This window comes from Garra rufa, chromosome 22, assembly GCF_049309525.1.
Source record: "Garra rufa chromosome 22, GarRuf1.0, whole genome shotgun sequence".
NCBI classification, from domain to species: domain Eukaryota; kingdom Metazoa; phylum Chordata; class Actinopteri; order Cypriniformes; family Cyprinidae; genus Garra; species Garra rufa.
In genome coordinates this window covers 30412664-30432882 of record NC_133382.1, presented here as the reverse complement: position 1 = coordinate 30432882, position 20219 = coordinate 30412664, and the positions used below count along the sequence as shown (strand labels likewise).

General features: G+C 38.2%; 1 protein-coding gene across 1 annotated transcript in view; it reads left to right on the top strand.

Annotated features, from left to right (window-relative positions):
* Positions 1–20219, top strand: part of cox10 (cytochrome c oxidase assembly factor heme A:farnesyltransferase COX10) — a 57323-nt gene that overhangs the window by 23932 nt on the left and 13172 nt on the right. The window contains exon 5 of the mRNA XM_073828471.1: positions 18807–18877. Within this exon, the coding sequence (XP_073684572.1) occupies positions 18807–18877 (71 nt within the window). The remainder of the gene's footprint in view (positions 1–18806; positions 18878–20219) is intronic.

The following is a 20219-nucleotide window of genomic DNA, read 5'->3' as shown; positions in this document are numbered from 1 at the left end:
CATGTGCCTAATTGACCATTACTGTTTTTTCACGTCTTTTTTATTCTTACTGTCCGCTGGTTTCGTTTCCTCTCATCGTTCCATAGCGAAGCGTCATTCTGTCCTCTCCGCTAATCTGCTTTCGCTCTGACAGGAACTATTTTGCTTCTTTTAATGGCGACAGATGGTTGATGACTTACTCAGAGGACCTGACAGCAAAGCTAACAGTCTGACATTGCTTTCGACAAGCTTGACTAGGGCAAAAGGGTCTCAAGAGCCGAAGGCATGAAGCGAGAGCGGACAGAGGTTGACAGGAACTCTTTGCACGTAGTCAAGCTCTTCAAAACCATCCTGCTTCCATCTGTTAGCTTGGATGGCACTGTTCTTCAGGCATGAATAATTCAAACGCTTCTTCAGTGGTTCCTTGATGGTTTCAGAATTGGTCAGAAGAGATGAGCGCCTTTTTTCTTTTTTGCTTTTTTTATATACAGGGGTTAATCTGAGGCCCCCCATTAAAACAAGACTTGCATCTTTAACTCAATCCATACCCCATCTGTCAGAAGCCTTCGGGCTAATAACAGGGTTGGTTTCCATGGATGCTGCTGTTCAGCACCCTGTCATATGGGTTTGAAAAACCACAATTAGTGTCTGCTTTGTAATTACCGACTTTAATGTTGGAGAAGGATGGTGATCAAATCCAAGTATGCTGAGCTTGAGCCCTTTAGACAATCTTCCATGTCTAGACCTCCAGTTTCTTGGATATTTACTTGGTGCAGACCGGTTTTGACAGAATACATATGTTCTTCTCTCATTATTTGGTCTTCAGCATGCTCCTGTCTTCATGCAATGTCTACATGCATTAAATCAGATTGGAATGGCTCAGCTGTCAAACTAACCCAGCAAATTGTAGTGTAACCAGTAAATTCAATTTGCTGGATATCTTCTTTTTCTATCTTGCAAAGTTTTTACTTTAGACTAGACTCATTAGAATACAATTTTAAAGGGAAGGTTCACCAAAAAATGAAAATTCTGTCATTAATTACTCACCCTTGTGTCGTTCCAAACCCGTAAGACCTTTGTTCATCTTCGGAACACAAATTAAGATATTTTTTATAAAATCCTTGAGCTTTCTGACTAGGGCTGTCACGATTCCTCAATTCAGTTTGAGTACCCGATTAAAAAAAAAATCCCTTACACTGTGTCCTAACTACACAAGTAATTTGGATCTCCACACCAGATGTAACACGATAATATCAATCAAAAATCGCAGCCAGCGGGAACATTCTAGAAAGTGCACTGCACTTGCAACGAAATGTATAAGTTTATAATCTAATTCATAATTTTTTTTTAAAGATTATTAATAGTACATACTCAGTGACTAATACCATCTTTGTTGTGGAATATTCTTGTTGGTTCGCAGTTTTAAGGCACATCTTTGCTTTTATTTCTTTTCAAGATCTGAGGTAAACTATCTGTTATTGCTTTTAGTATGGCTATAAGGTCATGCAAAATGATATTCAAACTCACAGTAGACACATTTAACTTTGAATAAAGCACATAATCATTACCTGTGGTTATCACTGTCATGTAGTTTGTATGTAGTTCCAGCCGCAACGCCAAGTAAATAGAAACCGTTTCTAAAAATAAATTTTGTGTGTCATTGAGTGCGTTTACATGGACCCTCTTAATGCGATTATAATGAGATTTTGGCAATATTGCGATTAAACTTTTCCCCATGTAAACGCAATACTTCGATTATAATAATGCGATTAAGCTCATAATCGCAGCAAGCATAATCGAATTAACATAGGTGGCGCACGCCGATTTTAATCGAAGTATACCGGCATGTAAACACCTTAATCGCAGTATTGCCGCTTTCACCAGAGTGCGCACACGCTCCTGACTTACACGAATCACATGCCACGCACTTGCAGACAGGGACTGCTCTACAAAGGGGCTAGGGGGCTATAGTCCCGTTAGAATTTTGAATATCTCGGTTTAGCCCCCCCAACCAGCTGAGATAGAGGAGTACTGCTGTCTCGTGCAGTATTCTTACACACGTGTCATGTGAGCGCAGTTTCGTGCATTAGGCTACATTTAATCCATTATATCATCACTAAGATTGAGACGTGCCGTTCATTTAATTTTTAATATAAGTGTAAAGTATACACAGTTGAATTACGCATTCATATGAATTGTGTTAATGTTGAGCGCACAACCCAGTCTCACGGAGCGCATGGTGCTGTCCAGCTTTGAAGTCTTTCCTTTGCATGTAACAGGTTTTTTGTTGCTTTGTGTATAGAGCCCTGAATAGGCCTAAAATCTAGCCCAGCTCTTGGCAGAATTCTTGGTAAGAGACTGGCCAGACTCCGACCCAAGATCGTCTTTTTGGCCACTTCTCCCAAAACAGCTTATACTACCATTTTTTTTAGCCATTAAAATAGTTCAATTTTGTATATAGGCCAAATGACAATGTAATTATATTTCGTTTCAGGTTTTTTTAAAGTTAATTTAGAAAAAAGTTTAAAGCATTTTTTTCCCGTTAAATATAGGCTAAGTTTTTTTTTTTTTTTTTTTTTTTTAAAGAAGCGACCAGCGGCAGATGGTGAGTTCATATGCTTGATCAATTTAGCTTTCTTAAATCATCACGACTTGCCTAAAATAAAATCTATAGATATTAAAGAGTTCAAGCATATCAAAATGTTAGTTTAAACGTTTAACCTGTATGTGCGCTGTTAGACTCATATTCTATCGTCTGTGCGGAGAGTGGAGGCTAACGCGCGCTTTACTAGACATGAAGTAGCAAGTGTGATCACTTGCATTGCAAACATCTTAAAATACGCTGACTTTTTTGCACGTAAAGGTAAGAGTAATAGCTATTCGTAACTGTAAAGGATTTATGTATATTTGCGTGCCCTCACAAACAATACCAACAAATTGATGTGCTTTTTCTATTAAAAAAAATGGAATGGGCTCTCTTCTTCAGGAACAGGAATCTTTAGGCAATCGTGAGGCAAATGCGTTAGCCTTTCATGTGCTCTTGATTGCGGATTTGTGGAACTCCTAAAAAAAAAAATGCGCTGAAGGCGCGCTCACTGCTGCCCGTCGGGCTCGGGCTGGAATGCAGGGCTTGTTTTAAGTTTGTGTCTATTTTTTTCGTTCGTGTCAGTTTTAAATATAATTTAAAAGGCCGTTTTAAATAAAATTTTAATTATAGGCTACTTCTGTTAAATATGGTGTGTAGGCTACCAGAGCTGCTTTTCTTTAAAAAGAAAAAAGACACAATTTCTTCATTAAGTAACTTTTACGTCACGAATATCGATTATTTTCTTAGCACCCCCACATATTGGACTAGCCCCCCGTTAGCCCCGTTAGAGAAAATATTCTGGCGCCTGTCTGTAGATTAGAAACAACGACGGCGAAGAAGGCGACACACTTTTAGGGAGCTCAGGAAACTGGACTTTGCGCGATATGAACATAATGCAATTCATTGACGGACAATAGGAATAATAGGAATATTGGAAATTCCATGTAAACCGGAGTGAAGAACTTTGCTCTTGACATGTAAACATCATAATGCGATTAAGTCCTTACTCTGATTATTGGAAATAATCGCATTATTCTTGCCCATGTAAACGTAGTCATTGTCGCAGCTAGTTAGGGCAAAAACTCGGATTAACATGGAAAAGATGCATTTTATCGCATGTCGTGGCATTGTGTAGTTAAAACACGGTGTTATGTTATTATATGCATTTTGAGTCATTTTAAAGGCTATTGTTTTCTTACAGCTATTTTTATTACCACAAGAAATGAATTATAATTATCTGATTACTCGATTAATCGTCAGAATAATCGGCCACTTACTCAATTATTACCAAATAATCGTTAGTGACAGCCCTGGTTCTGACCCTACATAAACAGCAATGCAACTACCAAGTTTAAGGCCCAGAAAAGTAGTAAGGACATCATTGGTTCAGGTGGTTCAACCGTATGTTATGCAGTTACGAGAATACTTTTCGTGTGACAAGAAAACAAAAATTAAGACTTTATTCAACAAATTCTTTTCTTCTGTGTCAGTCTCCGCTGCCATTTGGCATTACGGTTGAACCACTGATGTCACTCGTACTATTTTATTGATATCCTTACCACATTTCTGGGCCGTTTGAACATTTAACGTTCTGAGTCAGTTGTGTTGCTGTCTATGCAGGGTCAGAGAGCTGGTGGATTTCATCAAATATATCTTCATTTGTGTACTGATGATGAATAAAGGTTTTATGGGTTTGGAACGACATGAGGGTGAGTAATTAATGACAGAAGTTTAAACTCTAGTTCAGCTCTAATCAATAGATGTTCTAGCTTGTCAAATCATTCCTACCCTTCCTGGTGTCCTATCCAAGATGTGCAGCTAGTGTAGGGATGTGAAAAGAAGTCCTAATTATGGAATGCAAACATTTTTTAGGGTCTTGGTGTTAACAGCAGCTTGTGGTTTCACAGAAAGATAGATGCAGAAAGAAAACAGATCTTGTGACCCGTGTCCAGACATGTCTAAGCGCTTAGTGCAAACTGCTGATAAAGAAAAAAGAATAAAACAGACAGATTAGACATTGAAAAGGCTTTCTGTAGGTGAAATAGCACTAGGAATGTGTGTAAGCTTTGCGTGTTATGCCTGAATATTTGACTCAAAATCTGACACCCTTGCTTCACAGATCATGTAGATGGAGAGGGTGCTGACATGTATGTTTTGATAAGAAAACCACTTCTTGAAGTTGTCCATTTGTAAGATGGCCTAATGAAGAATGTTTAGCCTTATGTTGAGGTGGAATGTTAAAAGTTCAAGCAAACCATGTCCATCTGAAGTAAACTTAGACATCCGTTGGCAAAGATGTTTGGAGGAAAAGTGCATTTTCGCCACAAGATGTTGATGGCGACACATTCAACACAATGGAACTGGGGTGGTAGGGAATTTGGTTCGACCTCAATGAAGACATAAACTGTAGGTCTGTATGTAAACACTTTTTACACGAGCATTTTAGGGTTGTGCATTTGCTCAAGACTGCTTTTCTCATGAGGCTTGCGCTGTCACACACAGCTGGAGGCACCAGATATAATCTAAACACACACTCATGCGTTCTTGCATAAACACATGCTTACTTAATGACCTTGCAGATGCGGATTTTAAACGACTCAGTTGTACAAACTGGGAATCTGGGAATGTCGATGTTTAATCATTTAACTGATGTATCACAGGTAAAGCAGTGGCCTCTCAATGTGAAACAAGGCGTTTTGAGTATGTTTGTGTCCACAGCGAAACTGATTGAACGAGTCAAATGTGTCTTTGTTTAGTTTGCCAGAGACTTTAACGGAGCTTTGATTATCAGGTCATGATTAATGAGGGTTCTTAGTAGAAAGCTCTTTTCGTAAACATTCCTACGCATGGCTGTTACTTTAGAGTAGTTTCTCCATTTAACATTGTGGATGAAGTACATAGTGTGACTCTCAAATCTTGCTCGAATCACCAAATCGCTCAAATTTTTTGAGCGATTATTATTTTGATTTTTCCATATGTGCCAGATCTTTTGAAGAAAGGTTTGTTTTGGCTTGATTGAGAATGACTTGATTAACTTATAATTGCCTCATTTTTTGTCTGAGGTCTTGTTATTTTTGTTGTAACGCAAAATACATGACCAATAATGAAATTGTTTAATTTTCAATCCATCACTGTTGTTTAGCCAGTATTGTCAGCCATTTGGACTCTTTATGTGTAACTTGAAGCGCCGTCTTAGTAGGAGGCGCTGTGGTGTGGGATCACGACGGCAAACTACGTGCACACCTTAGTGATGATCTTGGTTATGTGAACTGACACCAGGCCAAAGATGATGAACTAGCTCGTCTTTCCCACAGGAGGTTCTCGGCTTCTCGAACCACCGGCTTAGCCTCCGTCTCCAGCTCCCAACCGACCTAGACAGCACTCATCCATCTTATGTCATCGGCATGAAATACCTTTTAATGTTGTCGTAATAAGTGGAACAAATGTTGCAAAAACATCTGCAAATGGTAGTGCTGGAACCAAACCAAGATGCCTTGGAGAAAAAGGGCTAGAGTGGAGATCATGGCGCCTTTGTCTTTTCCTGGGTGTGTGTGGCTAACAAGTTGGGTTAAACTGATGATGCACAGATTTCCGTATGCAATTTTATCCTTTCTTCAGGATAGCATCCCTAAGCATTCCCAGCCTCCCTATCTTCTCTGGTGCCCGCTGGCAAAAGAACTAAATGCATTGATTTGCACTGAGGCAGCGTTAGTGTAGAGCAGAACATTCGTAATTGGCTGATTAGCATGTGGACAGTTTAGCACTCAACTCTGCTTTGCACGGGCCATTAATCAAGCCTGTCGCTGTGCCAGCTGACTTACTGCCAGGATCCTTGTATTACTCCAAGATGGAGAGGCCAAATGATCACAGCTCGGATACCAGGCTGGGATAAAAGGACCTGCATCATGGCTCTTGTATGGAGATAGCAGGGAGTAGGGATATTAAATAGTGCTCAGAATGAACCTAGGTTAAGGCCCAATCCCATTTCTATGCATTTCTATGCTACATTTTCCCTTACCCTTTGTTTTGTATTTTCACGTAAAGGAGTAGGGATGTCTCGATTTTGTTTTGGTTGGAGGGCTCGGGATAGAGGGAAGGGCCAGATAGCACTTCGAACAAAGATTTGTCGAGGCCCCAGTTCAAACGAAGGGTCTGCCCGAGCAAACAAGAAGACCCAAAAATGTATGTATTTTTGGCTTTGGATGGACTCTGAAGTGGCATTACAAGATATCGGAATCCTGTTGGAACTCTATTTAGGTTAGGTGCATCCAGCAACTTTTTGTTCACAAACCTAAAGTTGAAGTCTTTTTTAAATTAAAATATTCTTTTTTTATTTACTCTATTCATAAATGTTTATTGTCTTATTCTGATGATTTTTCTGTAGGGTTACAAAGGCGTGGAAAATTTCTTTTAAATTTCCAGAAACTTTCCAAAAATTCCCAAAAAATATAAAAAAATCCAAAATTTCTGGAATGGTTTCGAAATATACTGGAAATTTTCCACCTTTTTGCAGCTCTACTTCTCTGTGCACATTATTCCAAAAAATGGGAATGCACAATACAGTCGTGGCCAAAAGTTTTGAGAATGACACAAATATTAGTTTTCACAAAGTTTGCTGCTCAATTGCTTTTAGATCTTTGTTTCAGTTGTTTCTGTGATGTACTGAAATATAATTACAAGCACTTCATACGTTTCAAAGGCTTTTATCGACAATTATATGACGTTTATGCAAAGAGTCAGTATTTGCAGTGTTGGCCCTTCTTTTTCAGGACCTCTGCAATTCGACTGGGCATGCTCTCAATCAACTTCTGGGCCAAATCCTGACTGATAGCAACCCATTCTTTCATAATCACTTCTTGGAGTTTGTCAGAATTAGTGGGTTTTTGTTTGTCCACCCGCCTCTTGAGGATTGACCACAAGTTTTAAGATCTGGGGAGTTTCCAGGCCATGGACCCAAAATGTCAACGTTTTGGTCCCTGAGCCACTTAGTTATCACTTTTGCCTTATGGCACGGTGCTCCATCGTGCTGGAAAATGCATTGTTCTTCACCAAACTGTTGTTGGATTGTTGGAAGAAGTTGCTGTTGGAGGGTGTTTTTTGGTACCATTCTTTATTCATGGCGGTGTTTTTGGGCAAAATTGTGAGTGAGCCCACTCCCTTGGATGAGAAGCAACCCCACACATGAATGGTCTCAGGATGCTTTACTGTTGGCATGACACAGGACTGATGGTAGCGCTCACCTTTTCTTCTCCGGACAAGCCTTTTTCCAGATGCCCCAAACAATCGGAAAGAGGCTTCATCTGAGAATGTGACTTTGCCCCAGTCCTCAGCAGTCCATTCGCCATACTTTTTGCAGAAGATCAATCTGTCCCTGATGTTTTTTTTTAGAGAGAAGTGGCTTCTTTGCTGCCCTTCTTGACACCAGGCCATCTTCCAAAAGTCTTGGCCTCACTGTGCGTGCAGATGTGCTCACACCTGCCTGCTGCCATTCCTGAGCAAGCTCTGCACTGGTGGCACTCCGATCCCGCAGCTGAATCCTCTTTAGGAGACAATCCTGGCGCTTGCTGGACTTTCTTGGACGCCCTGAAGCCTTCTTAACAATGCAGTGGAAAGTTTTTTTTGGGATTTAGTTAATTTTCATGGCAAAGAGTTATTAGCAGGGATGGAAATTAACACCCGCCACCAGCCAACTGCGGGTGATTTTGTGTTGTGGCAGGTAAACTCGCTTCACCCACCTGCCACCTTGGCGGGTAAAAAAAAAAACATACTTCAACCGGACGGCGTGAGGCGGTAATGCACCTTAACGTTGGTTGCGAACTGCCATTAAAATACACGAAGAAGAAGACGACGGCGGACACTTTTAGCGGAGGCACACCTTCAAAAAAATGTGGCGATACATCACAGGCGTTAATAGGTCTGTTAAAATATCTTTACAATCTGCTTTTGAAGAAATATATTGTATTTCATGCTACAGCGCACATTCTGTCAGATGCAATTTATGACGCGTCTTTCTCAATATACTGTACAACGCAGCATTCATTCACATCAGATGATAACTCATCAGCAGAGTTCCACTCACACAGAGGCTTCCTTCTTTTCAAAATCCTGTTGGTGTCCACCCAAATGGTTTTGTTAAGTAATCTCTTGTATTTTAGAATGCACACTCTACGCCGCCGAGAGTTTCGCGCTATAGTAAAAACGAAACCAAAAGTAAAACGTGCACGCGCATTCAAAAGCAACTTTAATACCCTGCGTTTAGAGAGCGACTCCCCAATGCGCGCAAATTAGGCTACATAAAATATCTAGGCTGTTATAGTATGTGGGCTATAAGTTGTGTAGTTGTGATTCGGTGAAAATGTCAGTATTTTATTGAGACTTGAGATTAAATAAACTGCTCAAGTATAGTAGATCTTGTAGTATTAATTTTCACATGCAGCTACACATTGTCGGTTAAAAACATAAAGTGGCTGGTAAAAACATTTAGTGGCTGGTAGATTTTGAAATCCCCCAGCCACACTGGCCGGTGGACAAAAAAGTTAATTTCCATCCCTGCTTATTAGAGTCTGTTTTGGATATTAAAATGTTTGTATGTTAAAAATTACTGTGCTTGTTTTCCCTACTATTATCTTTCTAGCATTGTTTAGTAACACTAATAATTTATTACAGGGTTCATACAAGGTGCTTAAAGTACTTGAATTTGACTAATTGAAATTTAAGGCCTGGAAAACCCTTGAAAATAGCAATATTCCCAAAGAGGTACTTCATAAATGCTTCAATTATTGAAAGACTGAAGAAAGTTTTTCAATAAGCACATCTTTTCATGCAAAATTCAGGCAATTCAAAAAAACATCATACCCTTTTCATTTAGTTTAGTTAATGTCAGAAAACAAATCAAGCTATTTATCAAATTATTTGTTTCAGATCTGGACTTTGGTGCGGGTTCACAAATCATTTGTTTCAGATCAGGATTTTAGAGCAATTTCGACTTCCTATTTTTTGTTTCTTAAACAGAAGAAAACATCAAACTGTTAATGCAGTACAGTAATAAAAACAAAAATGTTTTTAATACTTAGTAGTAATACATTCCATGTTTTTTAGTTTTGCCTTTTTTGTATATTTTTGTTTACCTATTTCTCTTTTTTTAAATTTGAAATGGAAGACATTCGATAAGTGAAATCTCTGATTTAAGTCCTTGAAAATCAAAAAAGTAGTGTTTGAAAAGTCCTTGAAAGATTTGGAATTTCATTTTACAGTATCTGTACGAACACTGTTAATAACACTGGTGAATGTAATTTTTTTTTTTTGCAGATCTCAAGCTGAAAATCGTATAATTTAAAATACAGTATAATTCTGTGACATCTTGTGTACTCAAGTTGTGTACTGAAGACATTGTTTAGAGTTTTGTAGCCAAGGCATTTTTCTACTTGCTTCAGATAGATTCAAAAATATGCCAAATAGCTGCTTGATGATTAAAAACATTGAGTTGTTGCCAAAGTCTGTACTGCTGAGATTTCTAGGACGCTAAAACATCATAAACAGCCCTGTCTGTCGGATTTATTAGTTTACGTTGTTTCTTCAGATGTGTCAGGAAGGTAAGTTGCAACAAAGTCTGTGCAGCGTACATGTCAAATAATTGTAATCACAAATCACACTACAAAAGATTTTAGAGGTCCTTTCATACGGAGATTGTTTATTTGCCCACCAACTTTTTTTCTCCTTCACTGATTTTCACAAAATGGGGTTCATATATACATTCATAATTCATCACATTCATGTATACATTCATAATTGTAACTCAGTAGAGCGTGATCTATTCATGCACTTTTTTAAAGCATAATCATAGTGCAGGTTTTTTTCGTGTAATTGCTACATGGTGAGCGTAGTGGTCTGGCAAACCGTTTTCTGCTGGGTTCCAGCAAAACTCACGTAGCTCAGATTGAACTTGAACTGCAGTGATTCAACGGCCGCTGTCACTAAAGAGGAATTTCTCTTTCATAAGTGTTCAAGATGATTCGCAGCTGATGGTTTCTGCTGCTGTTCTTTAGAAATTTGGCAGGTAATTTTGTTAAATCAATGGCGTATTACCTCTTCAACTCCTGAACTCTGCTTCTGCACCTGGACTTTGACAGCATGAGGAATTATCACTGAATGCATGTACTTACAATGTGCACAGTGCTGATTGAGAATTTGGATTATACTTTTTTGTTTGCAGAGGTGGAAGAAAAAAGTTGCTGAGTAGGTGTTTGAGCAGGTGGTGTTTGCTTTTACCCATTTCTACTGATCAATGCCAATGTCTTTTTCATATACAGCAGCTGTGTTGCAAATGTCTATTTACACAGACTTCATGCACGTGCGTTTCTCTCTGTGAGAATATTTAGGCTGAATTTTGAGTGTTTGTTTGCATGTTTATGTAAGTACGCTTGCCCTCGGATGCACTTCTCTTCAGTAAACACTGTCAATGTTACTCTAAGTTTCTCATCAGCATTAGTTAGTATGGTCTCATAGTCCAGGCAGCATTTGTTTGCTGTGCATGTCACTTTGTCCCATCACGCTGCTGCTGTCACAGGGCTTTTCCCTGTGAGTGAACCCAGAGCCCTGTCACTGCAAGTACAGTGAACTCTGCAGTATCACTCTTGTGCTGATGTAGCAATTTTATAAATATACTAGGGATGCACCGAAATGAAAATTCTTGGCCGAAACCGAAACACTGAAAAAATTATGCCAATTATTAGTACCATTGCATTTATGGCTATGACTGTGTACTAATCTTACTAAAATCAAGACATTGCAATCGCTTAAATTAATATTAAAGTTTCAAAGAATAAATCAATTATATTAATTTAAACAATTATTATCAATCAAGTATTATATTGCTTAAATAACATATATATTTTACTGCCTTTGTTTAAATTGTTTAATTGTTAAAATTTTTATAACACATTATCTTGTGGATCCATCAGTTCACATTTACAACTCTATGCGTTTCTCTTCCAGCAGGAGGCGCTGTCAGAATAATATTACACAAAGCAGCGCAGCAAATGACTTTGAAACGTGCAGCGCTCATATTTATTCAATGGATAGCCTTTTGAAGTTTCATCACATTTAAGACCACCTGAAATCATAATTAAGACTTTCTTAACCCCTAATAACACTGCAGTCATCAATGAAAAATGAAGAGCTTTATTTCAAGAACCGACTTTCAAAAACAAACCTTACACAAAATACGTTTCTTTTCATTTTTTTTCCACCATGTTCGGGGCACAAGAAAAATATTAGGGGACTAAATTAATATCACCATATGAAGTATAATCGTCTCTCATTGTCTCTGAGAGAATGCATGCCAGATGCTGAAAGCACTGTCAGTTTTTACTTTCACTTTAACATATTGAGCAGTTTTCACGTTGCTTGTGTGATATCCATTGGCTCACCTCCATGGTTTAAAACATAAATATTTATAAAAATACAGTATATAGAAAAGACATCTTTAAAATATTGCAACATAAAGCCATTGTTTTTCACTCACTGAAAGCTACATCTGTCTCGATCTCTGCTCTCATCACTGCACACGACTGCAGACACGCTCCCTCTTGAAATTTCGGCATTACAAGTTTTGCAAATCGCTATCCGTGGGTCTTTCTCATATATACTGATATACGTCCACACCGCAGACGTGTTGCTTCAGACAAGCACGTGCAGGCTGCGGTTTCTGTTTGCGTCAACATACGGTTTCGGCCGTGTTGTTTCGGTGGCCGAATATTCGGTGCATCCCTAAAATATACTGAAACTCAGTGGTGTCGATAAAAACGGATTAAAGTTAACAGTTCCTTGATACACACATGCAATGCACTGTAGCTTTTGAACAGTTTGCAATAGGGCTGCAACGATTAATCGAACGATGTTGTGAGGCGCGTTTAGTCAATGAAGCCGGTACTTTGATTAGTAGTAAATCCCCATCACGTGCGTTCAGCTGGAGCGGCAGTTAATACACACGCCTTAAATCACTGACAAGCCACGCCAAATCGCGCTGAAAATCGAATTCGATTTTGAGCGCGATTTGGCGTGGCTTGTCAGTGATTTACGCTGGGGTGTTTGAATTGCCGCTCCAGCTGAACGCACGTGATGGGGATTTACTACTAATCAAAGTACCGGCTTCATTGACTAAACGCGCCTCACAACATCGTTCGATTAATCGTGCAGCCCTAGTTTGCAAACACATTTATGTAGTCAGCGAAAACTCTGAGGTCCACTTATAAAGATTTTTATATCAAAAACATCATAATTTAGAAGTAATAGGCTATTTTCTGGCCTGTTTTTAACCCCCCTCATCAGAACACTCTGTTGGAATAGGCTTGGCGGATTGTAGACTTGGAAGTAAATGTCCGCTGCTATGTTTGGCTAACAGTTGTGTATGTTTTACAGTCTACTATTCACACTTGTGTGGTGTGACATTACTATCGGATCCAATATAGTTGACACAGCATCATCTTTTAGCCTTGTTTGTATATGAATCTGTGGTAAAATGAAGAGAACAAAGGACCAAGTTCTTACTGATGTGGTCTGGAACTTCATTAAAGTCCCCCTGAAATCAAAATTAAAGTTTTTTGGCTTTTAGTATGAATATATTAGTCTTAAGGTGATCTATAAGCTAGTGTGCTTCAAAACAACGACAAAATTCGCGTTTACAAGATATGGGCATTCAAAACTTACAGTCTCGTCACTTCCGCCAATATGAATCAAGGATTTGGATGATATCACCGTGCACTTCAGTTTCTCATCAAATGTTCTGTCCAATCAAATGCTCTCTAGAGTCCGTAGTGTCCCGCCCCCTACACAGAGACGCGGAGCAGATCATAAGCGCTCATGTGCGGTCGGCATGTATTAAACTACACAGCCTCAGCATGATAATGATCACTATTTCGTTTTATCAAGTTTCATATTGAATTTGTGGGGTAATTTATTAGTCTGTGGCTGTCATAAGCTTACAAATGCGGCTTTACCGAGCTCAACAGCTCTTGCCCGAGCAGACATAAATGGAACGCTATTGGCTATTCAAAATTAGTGGGCGGGGCTGGGCGTTATGTTTTTGTTTCAGTTAAAAGTACGTCACCACATAGAATAACGCTGCGTGTTTCAAGGCACTTCAGTGGACCTTTAAAAATAAAGTAAAATATTCATCCACTGTTTCCTACTGTTGAAATCAGAAAGAAGGCAATGTAAAGATTGTTTTACAACAATTTGGCACTGCACAGCAACATCTTGCCTTCGGAGCCATCTTTGGTTCATCGTTTGGTTTCTTTGTAGACCCAAGTTTGCTTCTTGTTATTTACACTATGTACGAAAATCGGTTGCCTGGGTTAAACATTCAGGCCCGGTTTCACAGACAGGGCTTAGACTAAGCCAGGATTAGGCCATAGTTCAATTAGGACATTTAAGTAATTTTTATAAACATGCTTAGAAAAAAAAACATTACTGGTGTGCATCTTAAGACAAAACAAAGGCACTGACGTATTTTAAGATCAGTCAGTGCAATTTTATTTCAGTTGAAACAGCTCAGACTTACATTTTAGTCTAGGACTAGGCTTAAGCCTTGTCTGTGAAAAACCGGGGGTCAGTGATTAAGAAGCAGGTGTTGATGATCTTCTGTGGAGGCAGTGTTTAGCCACACTATTACATCATAAAGTGGCACATTCCACAACCTGTCATTTTGGCAGATTGGCTTCAATATAAGCAGTTTTTAGACTTATGGGAAAGTTTTGAGTTCTGAAACTTACAGGATGTTTTTATAGTACAATGACCTCATATGTCAAAAGATCAGGGGAATTTTTATTTCTCAATTCATGACTCCTTGGGAAAGGCCTGGTTTCTTCAAGAATTGTATGACTGTATTAATTAGTTATTTACCAAAAAAGAGGGATTATGCAAAATGCATGTTATTTTTTTTTAGTACTGATCTAAATGCAATATTTCACATAAAAGACGTTTACATATAGTCCACAAGACAAAATAATAGTTGAGTCTATAAAATGACCCCATTCAAAAGTTTACATACACTTGATTCTTAATACTGTGTTGTTACCTGAATGATCCACAGCTGTGTTTTTTTTGTTTAGTGATAGTTGTTTATGAGTCCCTTGTTTGTCCTGAACAGTAAAGACCCAACGCAGCAGAGTGCGGCGCGGGACAAAACTTGATGGGCAGGTGCGGGCGGGAAGAGACTCGTGTGTGTGCGGGATGCGGGAAAATAAAATGATTCTCGGGACTCCCGCAAAATAGAAATATCTAAACATAAAATATCTAAAAACAAAAAATTGTTATTCATCTATTGCACAAAAGCAGCAAGAACAACATAAATATGGTCAGTAAGCGCAAGAATAGGCAGTTTCGATTTCAAGCTTGTTTGCAGCGTGAGCAATGTAGCCATCTGCTGATTTCCGGAACGCATCGCCAATCAGTGGTGATAAGTTAAAATCCACTCACTGCTCAAAAGTATTGAACAGTGCTAAATATTGGGTGCTTACAAATTACAACACTCAAAGTGTAGACATGTATGAAAGATTAATTGTGCATAATATCCATTGTGTTATAAGAGCTTTATGAGATTGAGTATGTACTGAGATGTCAGCTTTAAAGGAGCTTTGTTTGTTTGCATTCTGCCGTGGATGCACGCAGTAGCTTATGTTTGCTTTTTTGTTAAGAATAACAGTGGTTTGTGAATGTTGATGCTTAAATCTCTGACAAGCTACGCCATATCGCGCTAAATATCGAATGCGATATTAAGCTCGATATGGCGTAGCTTGTCAGAGATTTACGTCTCTGTGTATCAATTGCCGCTCCAGCGGAACCTGAGCGGAACGCACGTGATGGAGATTTACTACTAATCAAAGCACCGGCTTCATTGACTAAACGCGCCTCACAATATCGTTCGATATATTGCACAGCCCTAGTCTATATATAGTGTGTGCTTCTAAAACTGAAAAGCAGATCTAGTTATGCAGACTTTTTTCCCCCTCTTCGATATGATAACAACATGGAGCCTTTCATTGTTGAATTGTTAACACATTCTGATAAGCGCATTCACAGAAGAAACAAAGAACCTGATTATACAGGACCTTAGATATGGAGATTTGACATCCTGTAATCTCATGCACCCACTTCTTGTTCATTTACACTTTCCCTTTCTCTTCTTTTTTTCAAAACGTGATCTTCACCAGCAAAAGAAGCAGTGGCAGAGTTCTCGGGGTGTTGATATGAACCAGATGATGTACCAAAGAAAAAAGTGTATAAAGATAGTCTGTGAAACAAGACAATGGCCGAGAACTAACTGCTTCTGACAGGCACCAAAGACATCTTGAAAACACTTATATTCTTGCTCCAAATCTAGTTTCCAACCCCAGACCACATTTATATTTACTATTGGGAGCTTTTAATGTAAACTTTGTCCTTTTGCAGGTTAACAAGACTTTTGAAATCTCACAGCTCTAAAATGTGAACTCATAGCCAAGATACACTCTGCAACGGTTGTGTTAGCATCCGCCTAATACTTCAGAGGCTATTCCCGCAACAGAAATTCGCTCCGGTTTTCTCTGCGGCGACCCTCTGACGCGCTTCCTGACCCAGGAAATAGAATTAACACCTCGGCCCTAAAACTGCAGGGGCCTCAGCTATGGCCACATCTGTGCCCTGCCCCGTCCGGGATCTCGAGTGCAATAACACTGCCGGCCGAGAGAATAAATTTGAGACTCAGCAGACCCTCCACTTAAGTTTATACAACACACTTCGGGCTTCAACTTCCTCTGCACTGTATCAGACCACTATATCACTTTGGATGACATTGGTCCGAGTTTGAAAACACTGCCAAAAATAGCTGAAACAAAATGAAAAAGCATCAATCTCTCATGACAGCTTTTAGACACGTTTGTCACCGAGTTCGTTGAGATGTTTTATTGACCTGTCCGTTTGTCGTACATTAGTCTGAATATGAGCTCGTTTTGTTTTCTGTCCTCATCCTTATGTAAAAATGCATGCTGGGAAGTGTCTTGTAATTGATGGATGTTATCATTTGTTGCAAATAGCGCTAGCACGGTTCTTCTTTTAAACTCGAGGGGACTCTTAGAAATGCCAAACAGACACGCACCGTCACAGATAATATGTATTTCCCCCCGATGTCCTTTGCAGTGGTACGGTCCCGTTCTCAAAGGTATCTAAGAAAAATATAAATGTAGTCTGCGTGAAATGTATTACCTACCACAAGAGCATTTTTAAGCGTGGACTCTTTTCCGTCGTCAAACGGACAGTAAATTAAAAGAGGAAAAGAGAAATGGATTATCTGTTTATTAGTTATTTTATGGAGGTCATATTTTAGGAGAAATGGATCCTGAAATTCTTTTGCTGAAAAGTGAGCTATCTGTTTTGTTCATTAGGTGCATGTGCTGTCTCTCACAGACTGAGTAACCGGTTCCTGGCTTTAAACGTCCCATGTGTTTGTGTTTTAGTCTCACGTTGTAGATTCCCCGCGGTGAGTTTTGTGCAGACTCCCCAGCAGAAGGCCATAAAACACAAAAACATTTTTTTTTTTTTACCTTAATCGTCCCCGTTGCACCTAAGCAACCTCTGTCATTCTGTCTCTAACACATGCATTCATATCGATCCATTTAAGGGGTTGAATTTCATGCGTTTATTGGATATCTTCAGCAGATGTTTCAGCGAAAACCGCTGAGAAACTAGAGTCTATTTTTAAATTTTTTTGCATGCTGCGAAGAAAAAATTGAACACAATTATTAGCACAAATGGTATTTTTTCAAGACTGAATAAGTTGTTCCGTAAAAAAAAAAAAGGCATTTTGTAACAAACGCTTGGGGAAAGTTGTTTTTTTAATAATTATTTATTTTATTCAGCAAAAATTCACTCATTTGATCAAAAGTAACAGTAAAGACATTTTTTGTCAAGATTTATATTTCAAATAAATGCTCTTTTTAACTTAGTTATTAATCAAAGAATCGTTCAAATATGTATCACAGTTCCAACAAAAATGTTAAGCAGCACAACTGTTTTCAGGAAATGTTTCTTGAGCTTCAAATTAGCATACTTACAAACTTTTGAATTGTACTGTACATTGTGTTTTTTCTAGGGAGTGTAGTATTATCTAATACTTTAGTCAAAATGAAATATTGCGATTTATTCTTTAGTATACCCTACCAGTCAAACGTTTTTTTAACAGTAAGTTTCTTAAAGAAGTCTCTTCTGCTTACCAAGCCTGCATTTATTTGCTCCAAAATACAGCAACAACAGTAACATTTTTAAAATGAAATTTTGGTGAAAATGAGAATTTTTTTTTCTGGATACTTTGATTAATAGAAAGATCCAAAGATCAGCATTTATCTTATTCTAACCCTAAATAAAGCGCTTTTGTAACGTTATACACTATACCATTCTAAAGCTTGAAGTCCTTTTTTGGGGGGGAAATAAATTATAGAAATTATTTCTTTTATTTAGCAAGGATGCTTTAAATTGAGCAAAAGTGATAAAGATGTATAATGTTACAAAATATTTCTATTTTAGAAAATGCTGTTCTTCTGAACTTTATATTAATCAAATTGTACTCAGCATAATTCAACATAATAAAAATATTTTGATAAACAAATCAAAATATTAGAATGATTTCTGAAGGATCATGTGACTGTAGTAATGCAAAAAAAATTCAGCTTTGAAATCACAGGAATAAATTACATTTTGAAATATATTCAAATAGAAAGCAGTTATTTTAAATAGTAAAAATATTTCACAATTTTTCTGTTTTTGCTGTACTTTGGATCAAGTGAATGCAGGCTTGGTGAGCAGAAGAGACTTTTTTAAAAACATTAAAAATCTTACTGTTCAAAAACTTTTATGATATTTTACTCTGCTTTTGTCTTCTGTATTGCACTGTGATGTGTTGCATAATTAATATTTTGAGGTCATTCTGAATTTCGATTGGGGGGTGGGGTTGCGTTAAAATAGAAATAATCAAGTGTGTGTTGTCATAATGCCACAGTACCGTTCACCATATTACCAAATGATAAAGGTATAAAATATGACTAAAAATATAGTTTCTGTCAGTTAGAAACAGAATGTTTCAGACTGGAAAGGTTCTGGTCTGGATTGGAAAAGAGAGGGATATGAACTCTTATCATAGATCTTTTTTTTTTTTTTTTGGGCTGTTAATGTACATTGTGTATTAATTTTCATTTTTTTCTACCCACAGTACTTTGAGGTGCCCTTTGACTCAAACATGAATCGTACCAAAAACAGACCTCTGGTTCGAGGTCAGATCAGGTAAGATCTTTCAAAAACCGGTTTCTCTCTTTTGGGCTGTGTTGTAAAACCTAGTGAGCATCCAACCTAGACTGCATTTTTAGGTTCAATTTTTAACCCAACCTTCTGGGTACTCAATATATGACTGGCTTAAAATGAACCAAAATAGGTTGTAAATTAAAAATCAGACACATAATTACTAGAGGCATCAACAATAATTAAAAGGTGAACATTTATGAATAAGGCATTAAAAACAAATTGTATTTAATTTTTTCATCTGTTTGAAATTGGACTGTTTTCAAATGTTCTTTAATTGAACATATTAATAAATGTTAATTTCCAGTGTATTTCTGTCATTTTAACATCATTTTTAATCAATAGTTGAAGTAAATAAAACTACCCAGAAGGCTGGGTTAAGCATTTAAACCTAAATAGCCAGCATTTTTAGCGTACTTGTCCAAAAATGATGTCTCGGTAGGCAGCTCACTTGGTTTTGAAACACATCCTAGATTTTAAAGAGTCATTGCAAAATAAAATGCTTTCCTTACTCTCATTATGCACATCATTTACTCTACATTGTTCTCAAGTAGCCCGGTGTTTGTGTATAGCTGAGCCTGCTGGTATTAGAAACTATATGCCATTGTCTAATATCTGTAGCGCTGGCCAGCCGCTTGCGCACCTGTCCTGCGAAACCTGATCCAGGTGTGTGTAGGTGTGCCTCTCTCTGTTCGTCCCGTCTCACTTCACTGCTGACAAAGGATGGGTCAGGATGGTCATCCACCAACAGACTAGTCCAATAGTGAAGTTGACTCATGTGTGTTTTAGCTTTGGGTGCTTTAAAGTGAAGGTATTTACAGTTGCAACTAATTATAAATTATTTCGGACTGTAAACTCTGTGACCAACGTAGGCTATAAACAACTTACGCTTAAACCTAACACCCAGACACATTTGACAGCCGTTACTTCTTTCTAATTGGCTGTGTTTGTGGAATTTAACTGAACAGGACCCCTGCCCTTTCTCACTCCCTCGAGGGTCACTTTCCAACAACAAAAGGGGCAGGTCTGTTGACGTGAGATTATAAGAAATGACTTGAGCGGTCACAGTAATCCAAACAGCCCAAACCAAACGCCATGGCTTATCCTGCAGTTGTGTTTGTATCAAACACACACTCACAAATGAAGACTGCATGAGCAATGATGATCCAGAGTACATAAGAGGGTTTTGTAATGTCGCTATCATTTATGTCAACCCATTCCGGTTCATTTTACACCCTAGTGTCCCTTTATTTTAAATTGCAAATAGTAATATTATTGTACCATCATGGTTCCAGGCCAACAGTTCAGCTACAAAATTGTATATGCA